This window comes from Caretta caretta, chromosome 1 (assembly GCF_965140235.1).
Source record: "Caretta caretta isolate rCarCar2 chromosome 1, rCarCar1.hap1, whole genome shotgun sequence".
Classification (NCBI taxonomy): Eukaryota; Metazoa; Chordata; order Testudines; family Cheloniidae; genus Caretta; species Caretta caretta.
The window spans coordinates 141,585,008-141,611,196 of NC_134206.1; the positions used below are offsets into that span (position 1 = coordinate 141,585,008).

At 42.5% G+C, this 26,189-nt stretch overlaps 1 protein-coding gene across 1 annotated transcript in view; it reads right to left on the reverse strand.

Moving 5' to 3' along the window:
• Nucleotides 1-261: 261 nt before the first annotated feature.
• Nucleotides 262-26,189, reverse strand: part of LOC142070033 (uncharacterized) — a 46,416-nt gene continuing 20,488 nt past the window's right edge. Inside the window, exon 3 of the mRNA XM_075123145.1 lies at nucleotides 262-590. Coding sequence (XP_074979246.1) covers nucleotides 262-590 — 329 coding nt within the window. The remainder of the gene's footprint in view (nucleotides 591-26,189) is intronic.

Genomic DNA, 26,189 nt, shown 5'->3' on the forward strand with positions numbered 1-26,189 from the left:
CAGTAGTCGGCCAGGTTTGCAACGTTATCACTCAGGGTCTTCTCCAGTTCAGAGAATGTCAGAGCGTGTAGCCTGCAGCATGAATATGAGTCAACTGGTGACCTGGACGTGGCCAACCACTTAATCAAAGCTTTGAGCTGTGCTTGCTGAGCAAGATGGGAGGAGAAGACCAAGAACCTGGACTTTACTCATTCCAGCTGGAAATGCTGGAGTTTACTTTGTCACCGTGGAGAAGCCCAGCAACCACCAACACCAAGCCAATCATCTGTGAGGGCTAACCAAGTAGCCAGTCACCTGCTTCGCATGGGAAAGATACTTCTGGAAAAAGAAGTGAAGAGTTGAGTCCAGAGCAAGTGCAGGGTCTTCCACAGACAGCAAAAATCCAGAGCTTGCCCTGAGCCTTTCACAATTCCAGAGCTGGACAGAGTGCTGTATAACATCAAATCTGGCACCACTGCAGGCTATGACAACATCCTTCCAGAGTTCCTGAAACATCTCGGCCAAGGCTCTCCTTCTTGGCTGGCTCAATTCTTCACAAGGGTCACTGCCGAAAATCTGGCGCATCTCAAAAGCCATTGGCCTCCCAAAACCTGGTAAAGATAAGCAATAACTTTTTTGGATAGGACTTAAACTGGTTACCCACATCCCATACTTTTTCTGATAGATTGTGTATAGTCAAAGGGACTACTAAAACATTTAAAGTTATCCACGGGCTGAAGTGCTTCACTGGATCAGGGCTTTAGTAACTAAATCATGTAGCTATTATTCAATTATCATACTTCCATAGATTTAAGAAGAGCATATGAATAACTTTCTCAATGAAACAGTTTCATTCATTCATGCCTGAAAACCAGTTCTGAGGAGCTGGTGGTAAAGGATTCTGCCATTTTCCAATCGGAATGTGTTTACTAAACACTCTTCGGCAACGGCAGTCTATTCCTTTTGAGCCTTATCCACCCCATAACTTGTGTAATAAAACACATCTTGGAGAAGGAGGTACTATAAACCCAAAACCATTTATTGTATCACCAGTTAGCCTCTACAAAGCCAGAGTCCTCAGATATGACTGAGGGTATGTCTACACTACGGAATAAGGTCGAATTTATAGAAGTCGGTTTTTTAGAAATCGGTTTTATAAATTCGAGTGTGTGTGTCCCCACAGTAAATGCTCTAAGTGCATTAAGTGCATTAACTCGGCGGAGCGCTTCCACAGTACCGAGGCAAGCGTCGACTTCCGGAGCGTTGCACTGTGGGTAGCTATCCCACAGTTCCCGCAGTCTCCGCTGCCCATTGGAATTCTGGGTTGAGATCCCAATGCCTGATGGGGCTAAAACATTGTCGCGGGTGGTTCTGGGTACATATCGTCAGCCTCCCGTTCCCTCCCTCCCCCCGTGAAAGCAAGGGCAGACAATCATTTCGCGCCTTTTTTCCTGAGTTACCTGTGCAGACGCCATACCATGGCAAGCATGGAGCCCGCTCAGGTAACCGTCACCCTATGTCTCCTGGGTGCTGGCAGACGCGGTACGGCATTGCTACACAGTAGCAGCAACCCCTTGCCTTGTGGCAGCAGACGGTACAGTACGACTGGTAGCCGTCATCGTCATGTCTGAGGTGCTCCTGGTCGCCTCTGTGAGGTCGATCAGGAGCGCCTGGGCAGACATGGGCACAGGGACTAAATTTGGAGTGACTTGACCAGGTCATTCTCTTTAGTCCTGCAGTCAGTCCTATTGAACCGTCTTATGGTGAGCGGGCAGGCGATACGGACTGCTAGCAGTCGTGCTGTACCATCTTCTGCCGAGCAGTCATGAGATGTGGATGGCATGCAGTCCGTCTGCTGCCAGCCAAAGATGTAAAAGATAGATGGAGTGGGTCAAAACAAGAAATAGACCAGATTTGTTTTGTACTCATTTGCTTCCCCCCCTCCCCTGTCTAGGGGACTCATTCTTCTAGATCACACTGCAGTCAAGGTGCAGCGAGGTAAATCTAGCCATGTATCAATCAGAGGCCAGGCTAACCTTCTTGCTCCAATAAGGACAATAACTTAGGTGCACCATTTCTTATTGGAACCCTCTGTGAAGTCCTGCCTGAAATACTCCTTGATGTAAAGCCACCCCCTTTGTTGATTTTAGCTCCCTGAAGCCAACCCTGTAAGCGCCCCTCCCAGCGTCAGAGCAATGGCAAACAATCGGGCATCTGAGAGTGCTGTCCAGAGCAGTCACAATGGAGCGCTCTGATGGGGCTAAAACATTGTCGCGGGTGGTTCTGGGTACGTGTCGTCAGGCCCCCGTTCCCTCCCTCCCTCCGTGAAAGCAAGGGCAGACAATCATTTCGCGCCTTTTTTCCTGAGTTACCTGTGCAGACGCCATACCACAGCAAGCATGGAGCCCGCTCAGGTAACCGTCACCCTATGTCTCCTGGGTGCTGGCAGACGCGGTACGGCTTTGCTGCACAGTAGCAGCAACCCCTTGCCTTCTGGCAGCAGACGGTGCAATACGATTGGTAGTCGTCCTCATCGTGTCCGAGGTGCTCCTGGCCGCGTCGGCTGGGAGCGCCTGGGCAGACATGGGCGCAGGGACTAAATTTGGAGTGACTTGACCAGGTCATTCTCTTTAGTCCTGCAGTCAGTCCTATTGAACCGTCTTATGGTGAGCAGGCAGGCGATACGGACTGCTAGCAGTCGTACTGTACCATCTTCTGCCAGGCAGGCAAGAGATGAGGATTGCTAGCAGTCGTATTGCACCATCTTCTGCCAGGCAGGCAAGAGATGGGGATGGCTAGCAGGCGTACTGTACCATCTTCTGCCAAGCAGCCATGAGATGTGGATGGCATGCAGTCCTTCTGCACCGTCTGCTGCCAGCCAAAGATGTAAAAGATAGATGGAGTGGATCAAAACAAGAAATAGACCAGATTTGTTTTGTACTCATTTGCCTCCTCCCCTGTCTAGGGGACTCATTCCTCTAGGTCACACTGCAGTCACTCACAGAGAAGGTGCAGCGAGGTAAATCTAGCCATGTATCAATCAGAGGCCAGGCTAACCTCCTTGTTCCAATAACAACGATAACTTAGGTGCACCATTTCTTATTGGAACCCTCCGTGCAGTCCTGCCTGAAATACTCCTTGATGTACAGGCACCCCCTTTGTTGATTTTAGCTCCCTGAAGCCAACCCTGTAAGCCGTGTCGTCAGTCGCCCCTCCCTCCGTCAGAGCAACGGCAGACAATCGTTCCGCGCCTTTTTTCTGTGCGGACGCCATACCACGGCAAGCATGGAGCCCGCTCAGCTCACTTTGGCAATTAGGAGCACATTAACCACCACACGCATTATTCAGCAGTATATGCAGCACCAAAACATGGCAACGCGATACCGGGCGAGGAGGCGACGTCAGCGCGGTCCCGTGAGTGATCAGGACATGGACACAGATTTCTCTGAAAGCATGGGCCCTGACAATGCATGCATCATGGTGCTAATGGGGCAGGTTCATGCTGTGGAACGCCGATTCTGGGCTCGGGAAACAAGCACAGACTGGTGGGACCGCATAGTGTTGCAGGTCTGGGACGATTCCCAGTGGCTACGAAACTTTCGCATGCGTAAGGGCACTTTCATGGAACTTTGTGACTTGCTTTCCCCTGTCCTGAAGCGCATGAATACCAAGATGAGAGCAGCCCTCACAGTTGAGAAGCGAGTGGCGATAGCCCTGTGGAAGCTTGCAACGCCAGACAGCTACCGGTCAGTTGGGAATCAATTTGGAGTGGGCAAATCTACTGTGGGGGCTGCTGTGATGCAAGTAGCCCACGCAATCAAAGATCTGCTGATATCAAGGGTAGTGACCCTGGGAAATGTGCAGGTCATAGTGGATGGCTTTGCTGCAATGGGATTCCCTAACTGTGGTGGGGCTATAGATGGAACCCATATCCCTATCTTGGCACCGGAGCACCAAGCCGCCGAGTACATAAACCGCAAGGGGTACTTTTCAATAGTGCTGCAAGCTCTGGTGGATCACAAGGGACGTTTCACCAACATCAACGTGGGATGGCCGGGAAAGGTGCATGATGCTCGCATCTTCAGGAACTCTGGTCTGTTTCAAAAGCTGCAGGAAGGGACTTTATTCCCAGACCAGAAAATAACTGTTGGGGATGTTGAAATGCCTATATGTATCCTTGGGGACCCAGCCTACCCCTTAATGCCATGGCTCATGAAGCCGTACACAGGCAGCCTGGACAGTGGTCAGGAGCTGTTCAACTACAGGCTGAGCAAGTGCAGAATGGTGGTAGAATGTGCATTTGGACGTTTAAAGGCGCGCTGGCGCAGTTTATTGACTCGCTTAGACCTCAGCGAAACCAATATTCCCACTGTTATTACTGCTTGCTGTGTGCTCCACAATATCTGTGAGAGTAAGGGGGAGACGTTTATGGCGGGGTGGGAGGTTGAGGCAAATCGCCTGGCTGCTGGTTATGCGCAGCCAGACACCAGGGCGGTTAGAAGAGCACAGGAGGGCGCGGTACGCATCAGAGAAGCTTTGAAAAACAGTTTCATGACTGGCCAGGCTACGGTGTAAAAGTTCTGTTTGTTTCTCCTTGATGAACCCCCCCGCCCCTTGGTTCACTCTACTTCCCTGTAAGCTAACCACCCTCCCCTCCTCCCTTTAATCATTGCTTGCAGAGCCAATAAAGTCATTGCTGCTTCACAGTCATGCATTCGTTATTCATTCATCACACAAATAGGGGGATGACTACCAAGGTATCCCAGGAGGGGTGGTGGAGGAGGGAAGGAAAATGCCACACAGCACTTTAAGCACAGCACTTTAAAAGTTTACAACTTTAAAATTTATTGAATGACAGCCTTCTTTTTTTTGGGCAATCCTCTGTGGGGGAGTGGCTGGTTGGCCGGAGGCCTCCCCACCGTGTTCTTGGGCGTCTGGGTGTGGAGGCTATGGAACTTGGGGAGGAGGGCGGTTGGTTACAGAGGGGCTGCAGTGGCAGTCTGTGCTCCAGCTGCCTTTGCTGCAGCTCAACCATACACTGGAGCATACTGGTTTGGTCCTGCAGCAGCCTCAGCATTGAATCCTGCCTCCTCTCATCACGCTGCCGCCACCTTTGAGCTTCAGCCCTGTCTTCAGCCCGCCACTTACTCTCTTCAGCCCGCCACTTACTCTCTTCAGCCCTCCACCTCTCCTCCCGGTCATTTTGTGCTTTCCTGCACTCTGACATTATTTGCCTCCACGCATTCGTCTGTGCTCTGTCAGTGTGGGAGGACAGCATGAGCTCGGAGAACATTTCATCGCGAGTGCGTTTTTTTTTCTTTCTAAGCTTCACTAGCCTCTGGGAAGGAGAAGATCCTGTGATCATTGAAACACATGCAGCTGGTGGAGAAAAAAAAAGGGACAGCGGTATTTAAAAAGACACATTTTATAAAACAGTGGCTACACTCTTTCAGGGTAAACCTTGAAAGTTAACATTACATACATAGCACATGTGCTTTCGTTACAAGGTCGCATTTTGCCTCCTCCCACCGCGTGAACGGATTTTGGTTGAATGCCAGCAAACATACACTGCAATGCTTTGTTCTACAGTGATTCCCCAGTACGTGTTGCTGGCCTGGAGTGGTAAAGTGTCCTACCATGAAGGACGAAATAAGGCTGCCCTCCCCAGAAACCTTTTGCAAAGGCAGAACCGCAAATGCCAGGGCAAAGTAATCCTTTCACATGCTTGCTTTTAAACCATGTATAGCATTTTAAAAGGTACACTCACCAGAGGTCCCTTCTCCGCCTGCTGAGTCCAGGAGGCAGCCTTGGGTGGGTTCGGGGGGTACTGGCTCCAGGTCTAGGGTGAGAAACAGTTCCTGGCTGTCGGGAAAACCGGTTTCTCCGCTTGCTTGCTGTGAGCTATCTACAACCTCCTCCTCATCATCTTCTTCGTCCCCAAAACCTACTTCTGTATTGCCTCCATCTCCATTGAAGGAGTCAAACAACACGGCTGGGGTAGTGGTGGCTGAACCCCCTAAAATGGCATGCAGCTCATCATAGAAGCGGCATGTTTGGGGCTCTGACCCAGAGCGGCCGTTCGCCTCTCTGGTTTTCTGGTAGGCTTGCCTCAGCTCCTTCAGTTTCACGCGGCACTGCTTCGGGTCCCTGTTATGGCCTCTGTCCTTCATGCCCTGGGAGATTTTCAGAAAGGTTTTGGCATTTCGAAAACTGGAACGGAGTTCTGATAGCACGGATTCCTCTCCCCAAACAGCGATCAGATCCCGTACCTCCCGTTCAGTCCATGCTGGAGCTCTTTTGCGATTCTGGGACTCCATCATGGTCACCTCTGCTGATGAGCTCTGCATGGTCACCTGCAGCTTGCCACGCTGGCCAAACAGGAAATGAGATTCAAAAGTTCGCGGTTCTTTTCCTGTCTACCTGGCCAGTGCATCTGAGTTGAGAGCGCTGTCCAGAGCGGTCAGAATGGAGCACTCTGGGATAGCTCCCGGAGGCCAATACCATCGAATTGTGTCCACAGTACCCCAAATTCGAGCCGGCAACGTCAATTTAAGCGCTAATCCACTTGTCAGGGGTGGAGTAAGGAAATCGATTTTAAGAGCCCTTTAAGTCGAAATAAAGGGCTTCATTGTGTGGACGGGTGCAGGTTTAAATCGATTTAACGCTGCTAAATTCGATCTAAAGTCCTAGTGTAGACCAGGGCTAAGATATTTTCACTGTTACAATTGATTACTACACCTATTTGTCTACCTGTTTAGGATCTTTTATGGACCCCATCTCAGAAGTATCTGAGAACTTCAGTCCATTCTTTTTTTAATAACTTGGCTATAAATAAAAATGGGGGAGGGGGCGGGGGTGAAAGCCTGGTTCTATTGAAGTCAATGGGAGCTTCGCCATTGCTGTCAACATAGCCAGGGTTTCACCCATAGTGTTGAAAACTGTACTAATCTGAGTTTTAGTTACCTGAAGGATTCACAAGGGAATATTGGTCGTCTTTTCCGTGGTTTAACAGAAAATATTGGCCACTTCCCATTTACTTGTTAAGTGGTTTAAACTAGATTTGGAAAAATACTATACTACAAGTTTTAGGTATCTCGTATGAGGCAATGGTGATTTTAGAAAGTAGTGAAGTCACTGAGGAAAGACAAAGATAACTTCATTTTATTGTACTTCCCCTCTGATAATCCTGAAGGTTTTGTGCATATCACATAATTACCCTGAAAAGGTTCCCAGACTAATCAGTTTGTTATAAACCCTCTCTGTATAATCCGCTTTTGATTGCCAGCTTTCCTAGTTTAATAATCTGAACAGTTCATAAACGTGGACTGTTCAAAAGGGAAGGGTGAGCAAGTCATGGATTGGGTTTATTTAACTTATGGTTTTCTTATTCCAACATCTCCCCTGGGTGATTGGTAGTATGAAACATCCACCAGACAAAGGCAAAGCAGGATGCCTCTGAGCCAGTTATTTCAGGTTTCAGGCATTGTTTTATAGGCTCTTCCACTACAATAAGGCAGACATCTGTTACTGCGTGATGTAATAAAATTCTGAGTGCAATCATTGCTCTTAGGAGCCTGAGTCACATAAGAAGTTAGATGCACTGCCTGAGTAGCAGTCACTAAAGGAGGGATTGTGATGCAAGCAGGCCAGATGACTGCTCTCGCCCACACTACAGGCATTAGCTAAGAACTGATAAACTTATAGGTAGGGACCAGACCAGTTCACCTGAATGTTAGTTTTGCTCAAAATAGGCATTAGTCTTATAAGAATATATTTAGTATTTAGAGTCTATGAAATGTTTGTAAGTTGCTACATGCATTAATCTCACCTGTTATGTCTGTATTCTGTGCTATAAGTTTTACTTTATAACTTTGAAAATGTTTGCTCTGAACTTGTGAACTCAGACCTGGGAATTATCCCCACCCATTGCCCATCCAGAAGGACCATCAAAATCAGATGGGCCATCAAGGAACACCACAATACAAAGGATTGGTTAATGGCCTTATTGCACCCAGGAAATGCTACATGCACAGAAGCTCCTCCTGTGGACTTGTAAACTGAATGAAGGAAAGAAAACAAAGACACAGAAAAATTTTCCATCTTTTTGGCTGTTTGAACTCTGAAGGGCCAGAGACTCAAAAGTGAAGCCAGAGATTCCCCAGGGGCTGCCTCCTAGGTCTGCCCTGAAAGACTCTTTGAATTGACAGATCACAACTCTGTCACTCTTTAGGATTTAGATGATAACTCATTTGAGTGTATAGGTTTGCTTGCTTTAACCTATAAATAACTCTTATTCCTTTTTTCTAGTAATAAACCTTTAGCTAGTTTATTACAGGATTGACTGCAGGTGTAAGATCTAGGGTACCAGTTGCTCTGGGGTAAGCAACTGGTCTTTTGGGACCTGCATGTCACGTGATTTTTGTGGAAGTGACCATTTATCACTAAATCCAGTTTGTGTGGGTGGCAAGATAGGCTGGAGAGTCTAAGGCAGTGGTGGGCAAGGCCTGTGGGCTGCATGAGGCCTGTCAGGGTAATCTGCTGGCGGACCGCGAGACAGTTTGTTTACATTGACTGTCCACAGGCACAGTTGCCCGCAGCTCCCAGTGGCCACGGTTCACTGTTCCCGGCCAATGGGAGCTGTGGGAAGTGGTGGCCAGCATGTCCCCGTGGCCTGCGCTGCTTTCCCACAGCTTCCATTGGCTGGGAATGACGAACCGCAGCCACTGGGAGCTGCGGGCGACCGTGCCTGCGGCTGGTCAATGAACAAACTGGACGCGTCCCACCAGCAGATTACCCTGATGGGCTGCAGGTTGCCCACCACTGGTCTAAGAGAATTGTCTGTGACTCTATGGTAAGACTCCTTTAGTGATCCAGGAGTTTGCATTTGTTACTGGCATAATGAAATCTAATTACAGAACACACCACCAGTTTGGGGTGTTTTCCATGCTTTTGACAGTGTGCCTGGAGGTACACACTCACGGTCGTGAGCCACTCCAGACAGTGTGACAATTATACGTTTGAAATTGAGGTATTCTGTTGACTAAATAATAGACTGGAAAACTTAGCACAACGTAATATGGCGTCACTTGCAAGCATGTGCTATTTGACCATTTTTTATAATTTTACCTCAGTTTTGCTTAGAGTAGCTCCGCTGCTAGGGGTAATTTAAAAAGGAATGGCAAAAGTGAACAGCCTGGTCATATTCCATGAGATAAAGTAAAAGACAAAGGTTTCCATTAGGTTCAGCATGAGGCAACGGGGTTCCCTGTTCCTGCTCCAGCGGTGACTTTTTTATAGCCAAGCTCAAATGCAGATCTTCCACCCTGCTTGTGTACCTCACATGAGAGTCCCATTAAAAAGATAGGTTTCAGAGTAGCAGTCATGTTAGTCTGTATCCGCAAAAAACAGGAGTCCTTGTGGCACCTTAGAGACTAACAAATTTGTTAGAGCATAAGCTTTCGTGGGCTGCAGCCCACTTCATCGGATGCATAGAAAGATAAGCTCTGTTAGGTTGATGGTACCTCGAGCAGCCTACACTGACACAAATGATAGCCTTTTGCACTCCTTTTTCACAGTGCTAAATTGCTTCAAGGTGCAAGGTAGTGGAGAATTAGGCTCCCAGATGGCAAAAGAATCACAGACAATAGTGGTGTTTTTTTCTTTTTTAAATATTAGGGATGAAAGGAACGTGGTAAACTTAATGGACTGAGCTCTGATTTTAACAGGAGCTCATAGCTTTGGAAAATTAGATCATTTATTCAAGAATCTAAATATGGATTTAGGAGTCTAACGTTAGGCTGTTTTTTAAAATCTTGGCCCTAGAAAGCACTGAGAATGAAAAAAACCTCAAGGTGTACATAAGCATAATAGACATGAGTTTCAAATGTGAGACAGCAGTAGTCTGGGCCAATCAGTTTTGTGCTGCATCCAATGAGGCATTCAGGACCAAGGTGGAATTCACCGTCTATACAGCTCTGGGGAAACTGCATCTGAAGTACTGAATTCAATTTTGGGCACTTCATTGCTAGAAAGATATATAAATTAGGGGGATTTCAGGGAAGAACAACTAAAATGACCAGGGAGATGGACAGATTTAATTATGAAGAGGTTAAAAAGGCTAAATATATATTCAATAAAAGAAAAGTAAGGTATGTATTTGCTGGGTGGTGGGGGTAGGGCATAGTGGAAGAGAAGCATTGTGATGGTGTACAAATGGTTGAAAGGTATAAACACCAAAAAGGGAAAGTCATTATTTTGGATAGTACATAGAGGTATAGCTAGGAGTGACAATATTATATTAAGAAAAGGAAAATTTAAACTAAATATCAGGGAAAATTTTTAACAAAGAGGTCTATTTGTTTAGACAATAATTTTCCAAAAGCCTGTCATTTAAGATATATTGAACTAGACTGGACAGTAATCTAAAATAAATAATGTATGGAGCAATCTTTCACTGATAGGGGGGTGAACAGGATGAGGTAATAGGTCTTGCTCATCGCTAATTTCTCAGGTTCTATTAAATGTCTCTAGAGTACTGTATTTTTTTATTTTGTAAGAGTGACATCAAGCAACAAATAATATTTCAAAGACAAATGACTAGACCAATTAGTTGATTGGTGCACAGCTCACTATTGTCTGTGCGCTTTTTTGTTTATGAAAGCCATAAACGTGACAAACTACATTTTGCAGAAATTTATGTGTGCGCTCTGCCATTGAAAAAGAAAAAATGCTCCCTACCAGCTAGGTTACATGGTTTTCATCTGACAGTAATTGCCATCTAAGCTCTTTGGTATTCATGCTAATATCGAATAGACAGCATGCATAATCGACACAAGCAATGATCAATGATTTGAAATCAATGGATAAAAATGATCTACTTCCAGTGCCTCTGCACCATTTGCATGATGTGTTAAAACACTAGATCCTGGCAACTGTAGAACCCTGTGGTCCCTTTCTTGACTTTATGAGTTAAGAACTGAGTGTTAACTTTAACATTTAATTGTGTGGCTTTTGATTAATCCATCAGGTTTCCCAATTCAAACATTAATGTCTTTGTCTGTGAATATTATCCAATTTTTCAGCCAGACTCTGGTTACTTTAACTGTATACAGGGAATTGGGAAGAATAGCTGAAGTGAATGCAAAATGAATGTGGAATTAATGAAAAAAGAAGATTCAAAAACACAGCAATATCTGTCTCCTTCTTCCCTCCCCTGTGCTGTCAGCTAGCTAGTACTATGTATCAGTGCCATTTAAACAGGTGGCACATCCTGACCTGGCCTTTATAATAGCAAATTACTATTTTGTACTTTAATTGCAACAAGAGATGTTTTAAAGCCTGGCAGGTGGAGGATTTTAAAAAACAGATGGATGTTTTATATCCCCACTTTACCTTTATTATAGATGCTGCTTCTCAAATTGATGGCGTTATCAAAATGATCATTGTGACGTGTTCAAAAATGCAAAGATAGGGTCTCACAGTAGCCAGAAACAACAAAAGTACTCTAGATGCAGCACTGAGAAGTACTGAACATGTGACAATTCAATGGCAGTAGCAGAAGCAATCATGATACCAATAATTGTATTATTGCCCCAATAGTTTTTGCACAGTGAACATCAGAAAGGTTGCTGCTGTCCTTTTCCAAGAGAACTTTCCTTATTCAATTTTCTTCCTTCAGGCCCTCGTATATTTTGCCCCCTTCTCCTTCCTGCTTATCCTTTTCAATCCACAGTTGCAGAAGTCTAGTGTAGGGGCAGGATGGTCCAGTAGTTATAGCAAGGACAGAGCACTCCTTGCTTTGCCATGGAATTTATGCAACCTTGGCATGTCACTTGAGTTGGAAAATTTTGGCCTGAGTGCCTAAAGTTAGGCTCTTTATTAAGGAACCTTAAATATTAAATAACCTAATTCTCAGAAATGCTGATTATAGTCAATGGAAGCTGTGCATGCTCACTCAACACCACTGAAAAATCAGGACAGTTAGATTTTGACACCTAACTTTAGGCACCTACATTTGCAAGTTTTGAACGCATTTTTACTATATCTCGGTTTCCTCATCTGTAAAATGAGGGCAATTGCCTACCTCACAGTGGTGAATTGTAAAGACAAATGTTTGTAAATCACCTTGAGATCCTCTGATGGAAGCTACTATAGATGTGTAAAATAGTGCAGACATTGTAATTCCTCTCCACCCCACCCATGAAGGGCTTGATCAAAGGCCTGTTTTAAATCAACGGGAGTCTTTCCATTGACTTCAATGATGTGACAGATTAGTAGATGTCTGCAAGCCTCTGTATCAATCTGCAAACACTACGTTGTTTTGTGAAGGCCATTTTGATAGTAAAATGATCCTGTACCTTCACGTTGGCTCTGTGGCCTCCATATTGAGCTCATGTTGTGTCAGGAAAAACTCTTGCACCAAGCCAAGACCTAATAATGGAGGGTCATTAAACCTTGATGACTTTCTATTCAAGCGGAAGCACTCTTGGACAAACAGCTGGCTACTGCCTGGGGAAACCCGTTCTCCCAGCTAGGCTGGTAATGAAGGAACAAATCACCTGGTGGGAACGCCGATCACCTGACAGGGGTTTGAGGATGGCCTGGGAGGTCACCTGACAGCGGGGAGGGAAAGTTATAAGAGGACAAGGTTTTTGCTGAGTAGCTCTCTCACCAGCCAGGCAAGAAGGCAAGAATGAGTAGGAGTAAGAAAAGAGGAGATGGGATGAAGCAAAATTCTTGACTCTGTGAGCAAATCTAAAAGGACTCTTAGAGTTGTAAACAAACTGAAGCAGGGAGTTACTTGCAGGTTGTGTTGTCCCCTAGACAGCACAAGAGATATGTAAGTTCCTGTGAAATTAGCTTTATTATAAATTTGCCTTGAGAGGAGGTAAAAGACTTTATCGTGCTGTTGTCTATGACAGAGCAGGATATAATCCGACAAATGCATCCATTTTTAAAACTATGCTTATAATAGTTACCCAAAGAATTTCAGAAACCTCTTACATGTATTTGTGAATTAATGAAGTGATGCTCTTAATCCATTTAAACATCTGAATTGCTTTATATAATTTGAAAAGTCTAGAAGGACGTGTAAATAGGCAGATGCTAAAAGGATGTAGTTTGAACGAGCAGAAGCTGTTTCACTTAAACTGATGAGTAGTCAGGAATGAAGAGCATTAAACTTTAGGGCTGGGAGAGGCAGGGGAAGTTCATTTTCAGTCTGGGCAAACTCAGCCATGAACTTGAGCCAGAATCCTCTGGGAAACAATAGATATGAATGTTTAAGTCAAGTGGAGCAGTGTAAATGATTGAAAGTGTAGAAAATATGCCATTTCTCAAGTATCTGATATATCTATATATACACATATATAGAAATTTGTGTAAGAGAGAGAGAGAGAAGATTGTGTGTGAAAAGTGGATTTCTCACCATCTTTTGCATAAAGTCCTCCTCTATTACTGCATTAATCTGCCAAATATGCCAGCCTCAATATCTCATTCATTCAGTTCTCTCTCAACTCTCTGTTGCCACAATTAGACTGATGGACCTGGCTTCTCCAAAGGAAAGAAGCTGGATGAAGTTAAGGACCTATAGAATAAAGAATGACAAGGGCTAAAGTCATGCTAAAGAGGACTTGATGCAAAAGAGAACTTAGTTTGGAAAATTGGACTCTTGTTGGCATATCCTGAGGCTGCATTGTGACTGTGGCATTCTTAAGCTCAAAGTTTGCTTTGAGTAACATAACTGCAGGAGAACATGGGAATGCACTGTTGTAACAGATTGCTTAGCTTTCCATAGACTGGAAAGGTATAAAACTTAAAAAAAAAACAGAAGGTAGGGCTTGGTATTTGCTTTTGGTTGTGGGATTGGGATTTTCTTTTTTCGTGCTCTGTTTTTGCTATTTTTGTCCTTTTTTTTTAAAGCCACCTTTTAAAACTGAAGAAAAGCCACCATAAAGCCATCTTTGCTCCCTCCATCACCACTCTAATCTTGCTCTGAGTGCAGAGATGGAATAAGAAACAATCAGGCCCACAGACTGCAGTCTCCAAGTAGATGTAATTCTCTTTGGATTCCATGTCTCAACTGCTATGTTATACATTTCAGGTTATTTTGATCCTGTTCCCCAAAGGTATTATCACAGGTATGACCTCTGAGGGGCTATAACAGCTCGTCTCTTACGTAATGTTTATAGTCTGTTTCCTAAATCGATTCACTATTACATTGCTTTGGATAAATATTTGGGTTCCTCTTTACCCTGTATTCCTTGTGCAATTTATTTCTTTTAAGTTCTTTTGAAAGTGTATCCATATAATTGTTGTTCCTTTACCCCCTTCCTTCCAATTCCCCCACCTGCAAGGTGATTGCCTGTGTTTTGAAGATATCTTTTCAGGTTACTATTAACCTCCTTTTACATGTTTAGTGTAAGGATTTAAAGAGTTACTCTAACACCAATTGTTTTAAAGACGCATGGCTTGTATTTTTCAGAAGTTTAATTTTATCATTATTATTCGTATTCTTGACCAAATATGATCTATTGACAGATTAAAGTCACAACCCAATTGAGATGAGATTCCACAATACCATATTACAAAGTGCTTTCTTGGAGTGAACTGTGGTTTTAGACTTCTAGCCACAAAGTGCAAACTAAAAATAACTCTAGTTTGCTCTGACACTGCATGGATTGATCTGGTTTTCTCCTGAGCTGATTTAGGAAGTTAAAGATTAGGACAAGGTCAAGAATGTGAAATGTGATTAGATTGGATAGATTTATCTTTATTGAATAGGCTTCCAGGTAGCATGTTTAAAATTTTCTTTTAAGGATTATTAGTTTTATCTCTTGCATATTTAAGCAGGACTTTACTTTTGGAAGTGAACAAATGCTGAAATTTTAATGAGGGGTGGAAATGAAGGACAGATTGGATGCCAGGTAACTCTGCTTAATCTTATTCTCCAAAATGAAGTTGTAAGAATTTAATGCCTCTCTTCAATTGTCTTATCATTGAAAATAAAACACAACACAGCTAGATTACTTGCTACAGTTTACAGACAAGAAATCCTGATTCAGAAAATAGCTTTAGATGTCCAAGATTATCCACGTTTCCTTCAAGATGTGGGAATTAATGAGGAAACAAATAGAGACTGCATCTAACGCCTGTTGAGCTCCCTATGCTTCTATGTCCTAGTGTGATTGGCCTCAGTTAAATTCTGGAGAGGAAGAGGCATGCATTCTCTGTGACTCTGTTCTCTGCTCCAGCCTTCTTCCTAGAGATGCATCCTTCTTGATGCTTATTGCCAGATTTGGTCCCATCTCTCCACAGCACATCTCTCTTACAATGTGCTGGGCAGGATTTAATTCCTCACAGCTGACCCAGTTGGGCTCCCTATAAATCCCTGTGCTCAGGCTAGCTAAATGTGGTCCAACAGCTTCAGATATATTTAAGAAATGGAAGTTTTTATTAAATCAAATATGAAACAATATGTACAGTCTGTACAGTGGACCCTGCATTTCTTATTTTAGTATTAAATAATTTAAAAAATCTTGATTCAATTTATTCTCTGCTGTCCCTACATTTTCATTTTTCAGTATGCCTTAGATGTTTGCATTGACAGGGCCTAACTGAATCATTTTAAGTTGCGAGGAGGAAGCTGTAGGTTTTGGCAGCTAGGTATGAGTCATTTGAGATTTTTGGCACCACAGGAGGCATAGGAGGCACTTTGGGATTGTACAATATACACACTTGCAGGAAGTTTCTGCTAAAATGAATAGTTATGAAATATTTAAAAGTGTCGTCATCTAAATGGTTGCTTTGAGGTTTCAGAATTCTCAGCCCACTGAGATGTATGGGGCCGTTCACACATTTCAGAGCTATTGTTCCAGGCTGTCTGCAGACTCAGGCAGACTGTATTGGATCATTTATACAGGTTCCAATTTTTTGTGTGAAGATTTCTTCACCAAAGGGGCTAGAAACGGTCTTCAAAAATTCTGTGACAAGGGACGAGTTCCATGGACACAGAATCATGGAATACATGTGGCCTTGCTTCCATACCACCAACAGAGAAGAATTATTTATGCTTGTGATGGTCTCAAAAGTGGAATGGAGTGAGGGAGGAAGGAAACAAGAAAATCCTTGGCATAAATACAGCCAATGCTCTGAGTGACAATAACCTCTGGTGTAGGATATGCTTTGAGTGTGGAATTATTTCAACAGGCACTGAGCAATTCACTGAAATCAGTGGGAGTTGCAGACTATCTAATCATCTGAAAATAAGGCCATGTAATTCTTGGGGGTTTTCTTTTGCATATAGTGTCTGTAGTAGGAAGAGGGCCTGAAACATAAGCTCTTGTATCTGAGGCCTGGGCTAAAGTAGTGGTCAAAACTTTGCTAATATAAAACAAAATCAGGCTGTGAGCTAGAGGCAGGCCCTGCTCAAGGAATCTGGCAAGAACAGGGCTGATACCGCAGAAACACACATTCCTAAGTAGTGCTAAGCACAAAAATATATATGCGAACACATTCCAGAAAGGTGGTACTAGAACCTCGATACTAACACACTCCCCAAAGAAGAGGAACACACTGAACACACTGATGAGGTCAGGATGAGAGCATGATAGATAGAAATGTTTTGATCGAACCAACAGGTACAAGGTAATGGGGTGGAGGTTAGCTACGTCAGAGGGGGCAGTAACAAACTACATTAGAGGGTGGCACCTAATGGGCTACATGAGAAGGGCAGCATGTAACTTGTTTGTATTGGGGTATAAAGATGTATCTCAGAGGGAGTGTCTTTGTCTGGCCGAGGGGAGAATTCTGCCATTCACTGAGCCGGTCCATTGCCACAGGCACACATGCATTGAGTGTACTTGTAGCAAGTATAGAGCATCAATACTGTGATTTGTTGGCAATAAACCTGACCAAGTTCCTTCGCTGAAAACCGAGTCTGTGGATTTATTGGGCAGTTCAGTCAAAGTCTGCTATCTCCGCTATCTGAGCGGAGCTGGGACAGCACGCTGAAAGAACACACATGCAGCCAACCATCTGACCACAGTGTCCATCGTTGCGTTTAAGTGTTGACTTATGTCTTATGGACTTAACTAATCGTACAGTATGTCTTATGTATTGCTCTGACTAAAAGAAAATGAAGAAAGATCAGCAAGAGAAATGTTTTCTTTGCTTGAGCCCTTTACTGATCTGGTATGATGTATAAAGGTGGCTTCAAAGTTTAATTTCCAAACATGGGTTTCTTCACCCACCCCTGACCCCACTCCACTTAGAAATATCAGGAATGTAAAGTCTGGACATTCCTGGAATTGCTATAGTACCTTTGGGGAACTTGGTAACTTAAATGGAGAGCACCATCATAATAGGTTGAAACTTCAACTGAAGCTTTGACCCTTTCTTAAAGGGGAGTGTATGTTGATAATTCACAATGAAAATCAGAGTTTAAAGCCAGAAGGACCACCAGATCATCTGGTTTGACCTCCGGTATATCACAGGCTACCAGCACCACTCAGCCACCTGCACACCTAACCCAACAACCGAAACTAGACCAAAGTATTACAGCCCTCGAGAGATAAGACTATTGTGTGCTACAGGCAGATAATAGGAAGAACCGATGAACACCAATGCCTGAGGCCGCTGGTGTGGCAGAGAATTAGGTGAGATATACCTAGATGATCCCAGCAAGTGAACCACACTCCATGTGCAGAGGAAACCCCAACCAAAGTCACTGCCAGTCTGATCTGTGGGAAAATTCTTTCCTGGCCCCCAATTATGGCAATCAGTTAAACTCTGAGCATGTGAGCAAGAACCAGCCACCCACTCACCTGAGAGAGAGAATGTTCGTATTACCTCAGAACATTGGCCCTTTCTGTCCCACTCTTTGATGCGTCAGACTGGAGACACCCCTTCCCCCAAAATTCATGGGGGGGGGGAATCCTTTTCTGATGCCTGTAGGTGACAAGCTGAAGCCCTGAAGTATGAAATTTTAGGAATATAAGACATGAACTGGAAGAGACCCCCTCAGGCTGTTCAGTCCTGCCCACTGCCAGCACATCCACAACATACAATCCCTCTCATAAATTTGTTCAGCGCTTTCTTAACACTAATTAAGTTGTTTGCCTCTATAAGTCCTGTTGAGAGTCTGTTCCAGAACCTCACCCTCTGATGGTTAGAAACCTAATTTCCAGCCTGAATTTATTCATGGCAAATTTATATCCATTTGAGCTTGTACCAACATTGGCCTTGGGCTTAAATAGATCTTCTCCACCCCTGGCATTTACCCCTTTAATGTATGTATAGAGCACAATCATATTACCTCCAAGCCTTCATTTTGGTAGACAAAACAAGTCAAGCTCTTCCATCTCCTCTCATAAGATAGGCTCTCCATTTCTCTGATCATCCTAGTAGCTCTTCTCTGCACCTGTTCCAATTTGAATTAATCTTTCTTGAACATGGTGACCAGAATTGTACATAATATGCCAAATTAGGTCTTACCCAGTGCCTTCTACAATAGCATTAATAATTCTCTGTCTCTACTGGAAATGCCTCTCCTCATACATCCTAAGATTACATTTGCCTTTTTCAAAACCATGTGACATTGATGGCTTATAGTCATCCCTTGATTGACCAAAACATCCAGGTCTCCCTCATCCTCTGGCACTTTTAACTGATGAGCTACCAACTTATAGAAGAATTTCTTATTATTAGACCATAAGTGCATGACCTTGCACTTTGTATTATTGAATTTCATCCCATTTATGTAACTGCAGTCCTCCAAGTCATCCAGTTATTCCCGTATTATACTCTGATGTCCTTGATATTGGCAATGCTTCCCAGCTGTATTATATCAACTGCTTCAGCAGGGGTTTGAGTTAAATAGGTCATAAGAAATAAGAATATTATTTTAAAGTTTGACCAAACATTCCTTCCCTTCTCAGTTGAGAGGGATGGGATCATTTTACCAAGAAATGTTGATAAAACACAGTGAATGTTGGCACAAAGGTGAATGTTGGCATATTGAGGATTTTGTGGGGTTTCTACCTCTTTGTATAGTGAAAGAAACCACAGTGGAAAAAGAGACGGAGAGAAGAGGAGATTTTGGGCTTTTCTGCCTGACGAGAGGGCTGAAAGGATGTTCTTTTTTGGTCTAGTATACTGAGACTACAAGAGCTAAATTTCAGAAGTGTCTAATGAAATTGCTTGTGCAAATCCCATATTTGAATATGCATTAATACATATTGACCTATTTTGTACCCTTAAATGCCAGTTTGGGCCTTATTAAATAGGTATCAGTTTTTTCTTGCATATTAAGTTACCTATTTGTGTTGTGTCTAAAGTCAATACCGTGGAGACAGTTTTTGTTTGCATATTTTCTTTTACTCCACACCACCTGTATTGACTTCCTGACCTGCCTTATCTTCTAAGCTGCTCCTTATGGTTCTGAACCAGGTCTGTGCATCCCCTCCAACAACCCTCTCTCTCTCTCTCTCTGTCTGTCTCTCCATGATGTCACTAAATCAGCTTCAGGTTCAGCTAGGAACTATAAGACAAATGTATGCAAAATACAGAACCAAACTTATTTGCAAGGACACTATGCCACAACACTTTATTCCTAGTACAAATCATAGGCTTTCATGATTATTTATACACTGTTGCTTGACAACACCCTTTTTGATCCATTGCTTCTTAGCAAGTCTTTATCTCAGGATATTAGACACCAAATAAGGGACAGTCTACAAAATGCAAGACAGGTCACCCTAAGTTCAGGTCCTACCTCATCAATACCAGGGACAAAAATCCCAGCCTGGAGAAAAGCACAAAAAGTGATCTCATGCTGAATGTGAAGGGCCAAGATACTGTCCTCTGTTACACCTGTGCAATCCCAATGCACTTGCACAGCAAAGGCAGAACTTGGCCCATAGGCCTATTTTTAGTATCTCTACTGCTTTCACCCTTGCATTTACATTCATCATCAAGCTCAGAGGCTCAAATTCGGATGTATTCTTTGGACTAATTTTTCCTGATAAATGCACTTAAATTTGCTATGAGAGGGGAGTTCGCCAGGAAAATGACAACATTGGAAGGATCTGTTTACCTCAATTTACTGGCAGAGAAAAGAATCCAGTGTGGCACCAGAGATTTATTTATTTAATAATTTTATCTTAACTACACTCAGAGCAGCAAAGGAACACAATGATGTAACAATATTAAATGAAGTGGTAACTGCAGATTCATGTATTATTTTATCATTCAATATTTACTCTCCTGGTATGATATAAACAAACAATGGAGCCCTAAGTACCCATAGAGATTCTACAATTATCCCATGGTAATTACCCTAATTGGAATTGGCTCATTATTGAGAACAGAATTTGTTTTCTGAATGCTACAGGAAAATGAAGTTGGCAACTGCCTAAAAACAGCAGCCATTTCAGCTGAGCTTACAAAAATTAAATTACCCTTTTAGAGCCCGTCAGTGTTCCCACAATCCAAGCAGTTTCACGTACAAAAACAATAATCAAATACAATTTCCAAAGCATGTTTTACTTTTAGTCTTGTCTCCACTTCAGCATTAACAATGAATTGGTTAAGTAATAACTGTGACGCAGAAAGCTCTAGAATAAACTGAAAGGCCATCTGAAACACTCGTCTGAGATACATGAATCATTTACCTTGTGAAGCCATTAAATGAGAGATGGGGCGGAAGAGAAAACACACTTTCTTGTGGGATTGGAATTATTTTACACCAGAGACACAGAGGTACTAAGGCTTGTTAAAACTGTGCCTGCAATATTTCTCATCAGATCTAAAACCAACAAACAAAAAACCCCCAACCCCCTCAAAAATTTCATGAATATAAATAAGCAGTTATGTTAGTATGTTAGTATAATAAGCAGTAATGTTAGTAGGGGAGTGGCTATGGTAATGAGATGATGCAAGCTAGTGTGGATGTGGCTATGGTGATACTTCTGTTAAGACTCTGAACATGACCAGCCTAAACCTGGGCTGATATCTTAGCTCCATTGAAGGAAGAGTGTTGCCATTGACTTCAGTGAGGGCCAAGTTTCATCACAGATGTTTCCAGAAATCTGAGACAGTCTGGCTCAGATGTGTTCTCATCAAGTTAATAAAACTGTTGTCTTCTCCGCAGCCATCCTGACTCTTGAGAACTTTGTGCAACACTACAGGTTGTCAGACATTATACTGAACGGGAAAGGAAGCTACTACTTATCAGTATGATTATTAGGCAAAATTGATTCCTGGTGTAACTGGTATTATACCAGAGATGCGTATGCCACATAATTCTTAGCAACACTCCTGGCTGGCATAGCTATGCCGACGAAACCCCTAGTGTAGATGCAGTGGTGTTGATAGAGTATTTCTGTTGATGCAGCTAACATCGTATGGGGAGGTGGTGTTTCTGCACCAACAGAAAAATGTTGGCTTATGCTATGTCTGTGCTAGGGGGCTATGATGGCATAGGGATATCAGTATAGCTAGGCCAGCACAGGTTCTGCCTCTAAGACAAAAAAGAGAGATTTCCTTATGCCATTCCCTTCTTTTGGTGGAGACAATGCTAATTTGTAATTCTTTTACAATTGCTATGGGTGAAAAATAGCTCCTCTGAAATCGCATCTCTGGAGATGGAAAGGTACAACAACAACAACAAAACATACAAGCACTTTGTAACAGCCTGAATGCTGGAAAGGGAACTATGACTTGACATGCAGGATAATCACAACTGGCATATGATTTATTGATTGCATCCTGTAATGTGACAGGTCCTCAGCTGGCAACTGTATAGTTGGGACATTTTCTACAGCTCATCAGAGCCCTTCACTGTGTTTGATTACTCTCCTACGAGCAGGACAAGCACATCTTTCTGTCGCTGCTGCTCCTCCTAATATTCATGAGTGTGGTTCATCAGCCTGCTTTTTAAAATATAGATACATTTTTGTCTTTCTCCCAGAAACTTGTTAAGAATTTGACCTGAAAGACTGGAAGTGGGAAGGGCGAAGAGGAGGGAGCTGGGAATATGACCGAGCACTATTTATACATAGGCTAGGAAATTTTGAAGGGATATACACCTTGAAGCATAAGAGTTTATTGGATATGTTGGATGTTGCTCAGATCCAATGCATCAAGTGCTATGTGTGTAAGTGTGATCGCAGGAATCAAATAATCTTGCTACAATGTTTTCTTGGTCTTTCAAATAATTTGGAAGAGGATGTTGGCAGAGGATAACGGTTGCTGGAACTTGGTTGTCTTTATTTGCTCCTTGCTTTTGCCTGGCAATGGAAGGCTGGAAGCTGAGCAGTAGTTGGAGAGGTGTTGGCTTTCAGGGGACTGAGGGGAGGCCTCAGCCCTAGACAGCTGTGAAGGACTTTGTCCTGGACTGGGTATTCTGCAGAGGTGCACAGAGGCCCATTGGGATTCTTGCCAATATAAAAAGGTCTCTCTTATGAATCAGCCATTATTTGGTTGTTTGTTGTTTACTTAATTGAATTCCTCTATATTATCCCACCTAAATGGGGAGTAAAGCTCTTTGTTTATTTTGTGATCCTTGTGTGTGTGTGTGTCCTTCGGTGAGCCTACCAGGTGTTAGACACGTATGGGATTCTAATAGTTGGAGCACCTACATCACTTGCCTCCTCATTTGTGGTGAGGTGGTCATGGCTACTGACTTTAACCAGTTTCCAGGCACCACTGCTCAGAATGTTGTTTTACCAACTAATTGACGTCTAGGCCCTGCAGCTGTGTGGTGGCTTGCTCTCCTGGAACAAACTAAAAAAAAGAATTAGGAAGTCTTTGTGGGAAAGCAGCTTGGCTGCTTCATTAGGTGGGAGAGAAGCAAAGCTGGGATCTTCAGCTGCATGAGGTGGTGTTCAGATCAGAAAAATGCAACGTTTGTAATGTCTTGTCACTGGGCTGTTCGAGGCAGATTATTGGCTTAGCCTGTTCCTGTTCCACCCAGAACAAACCTATTCTGGAAATTTTAGTTCTCAGGGCTGAAAGGAACAATAGGTCTGATAGTGAGGCATGCTGGGAGAGAAGTAGGAGTATACTGGCAAGACCTGATGTGGTGCTCCCAGCTGAGAGGGAGCTGGTAAAAGAGCATGGGAAGGGCTGTGGACAGAAGCTTGTGAAAGAGCCAGAGATAGAGCGGGTAAAAGTTACAATTGTTTTGTACTGAAAAGTTTGAAAAATTGTATTTATGTAAAAGTGAACAGAGGCATACCCATTTACCCTTTTTATATCATCCTTACTTCGTATACCTCTGTTATGTCCCCTCATCTTTATCTCTTGTCCAAAGTAAGCAGTCCCAATCTTTTCAATATCTCCTAATGTGGAACTTTCTTTGCCTCTAATCATCTTTCTAATCTCTGGGCCCTTCCTCGCTCTGCTATACCTCTGAGTTAGGGTGATCAAATCTGAACACAGAACAAAAGGTGAGAGTATGCCATTGATGTGAAAATATTATAATGCCATTATACATATTTATTTTCCATTCCTTATATATCCATACATTGAATTTGCTGTATTGACCAATGCTAAGGATTTAACAGAAGTTTAATTGAGCTGTCCACATTAATACCCAGGGTTTTTTTTCTGAGTGGTTACAATTAATTTAGAATCCAGTAAGGTGGCTGAGTGGCTCAAATTATTCCTTGCAACATATGCTTCTTTGCATCCATCAACAGTGAATTGCATCTGCCATAGTTTTGTCCATTTAACTAGCTTTGTGAAGTCTCACTGGAACCCTCAGTCTTTTCTAGTCTTGAGAAACAAATAACTTTAGCTTTCCTTCAAATTTAGCCATTTCATTGTTCATTGAACAACACTGGTCTTGGTGTGACACTCCACTATTAGCCTTTTGCCATGTTGTAAATTGCTAGGTGGAAAAATCTCACCACTTTCAAGTGCAAGGTGCATTTCTTTGCCCTTACTTTCTCTAACAGAAATACACAGCAACAGGTATATTTATTTTTTAAACCCCCTGGCTGTTACTCTCCAAGACCAAACCAAAACCAAAACCAAGACACTCCGCTGCACATGCTTCTCCCTCTGGGGAAAGGATGAGAGAATAACTATTGGAAGATGCTCAGATACTGTGGCTATGAGCATGGTATAAGAACATCTATAAAATAGAACAGAATAGAATAAACTGACCTTTTATTCTTACTGTTTTCTGTCTTTTAACCAGTTTCTAATCCATGACAGAACTTTATTTCTCATCCTATGACTCGCTAGGCATAATAAATATTGAATAATAAAACTGGTTAAAAATTTTCTAATAAAAAGGTTTTTAGATTAAAAATGGACTTCTCAAAAATGAAAACTTTTGTGAAAAAACTGCTGACTTTTTTTTTGCAGTTGTTTAGTTCATAGATTCCAAGGCGAAGAGGGATCATTGTGATTATCTAATCTGACCACCGGTATAACACACGCCATAGAACTTCCCCAAAATAATTCATAGAGTGTATCTTTTAGAAAAACATCCAATCTTGATTTTAAAAATGTCAGTGATGGAGAATACACGACGACTCTTGGTAAATTGTTCCAATGGTTAATCATTCTCACTATTAAAATTTTCGCCTTATTTCCAGTTTGAATTTATCTAGCTTCAACTTTCAGCCATTGGATCATATTAAACCTTTCTCTGGTAGACTGAATAGACCATTATTTAATATTTGTTCTTCAGATAGATTCTTACAGACTGTAATCAAGTCACCCCTTCACATTTTCTTTCTTAAAATAAGCAGATTAAGCTCCGTGAATCTATCACTATAAAACATGTTTTCTAATCTTTTAATCATGATCATCGCTCTTCTCTGAACCCTTTCAACATTCTTCTAGAACTGTGAGCACCAGAACTGGACACAGTATTCCAGCAACCGTCACACCAGTGCCAAATACAGAGCTAAAATAACCTCTCTACTCCTATTCGAGATTCCCCTGTTTATGCATCCCAGCATTAGCTCTTTAAGGACATAAGAACAGCCATACGGAGGCAGACCAGTTGTCCATCTAGTCCAGTATCCTGTCTTACAACAGTGACCAACGCCAGGTGCCACACTGTCACCTGTTTAGCTGATTGTCCACCATGACCCCCAAATAATTTTTCAGTGTCAGTGCTTCCCAGGAGAGAGTGCCCCATTCTGTAAGTATAGCCAACGTTGTGATTTCTTAGATATAGACTTTTACATTTAGATGCATTAAAATGCATATTGTCTGCTTGCTCCCAGTTTACCAAGCAAGCCAGATCACTCTGAATCAGTGACCTATCCTATTCATTATTTACCACTCCCCCAATTTTTGTGTTATCTTCAAACTTTATCAGTGATGATGTTATGTTTTCTTCCAGGTCATTGATAAAAATGTTAAATAATATAGGGCCCAAAAACCAGCCCTACGGACCACACTGTAAACACACTCACTCAATGATGATTCATTGTTTACAGGTACATTGTTTACAGTTTCATATCAGTTAGCCAATTTTTAATCCATTTAATGTCTACCATATTAATTTTAAATCATGCTAGGTTTTTTAATCAAAATGTTGTGCTGTACCAAGTTAAATGACTTAAAGAAGTCTAAGTATGTTAAGCCAACACTATTACCTTTATCAAGCAAACTTGCAATCTCATAAAAAAATCAAGTTAATTTGACAGACTATTTTCCATGAAGACATGTTGATTTGCATTAGTTACATTACCTCCCTTTGTTTCTTTCTTTATTGAATCCTGTATCAGCTACTCCATTATCTTGCCTGGAAGTGATATCAGGCTGACATCCCATTTACCCCTTTTAGAAAGTGGCACAACATTAGCTTTGTTCCAGGTTTCTGGAGCTTCCACATTGCTCTAAGACTTACTGAAAATTACCATTAATGGTCCAGTGAGCTCCACAGCCAGCTCTTTAAAAACTCCTGGATGCAAGTTATCTGGACCTGCTGATTTAAAAATGTCTGACTTTCATAGCTTTTGTTTAACACCTTCCAGACATACTAATGGATTGGAAAGTGTGTTCTTATCAACATATGATAAAGCTATATCTTTTGGTTTTTCTTTCCAAATACAGAACAGAAATATTTATTGAACACTTCTGCCTTTTCTGTATTATTAGTGATAATTCTGCCACTGTCAGGATTCATTTTTTGTTCTTAAAGTATTAAAAAATCTTCTTCTTATTGTCATTAACTCTGCTGGATT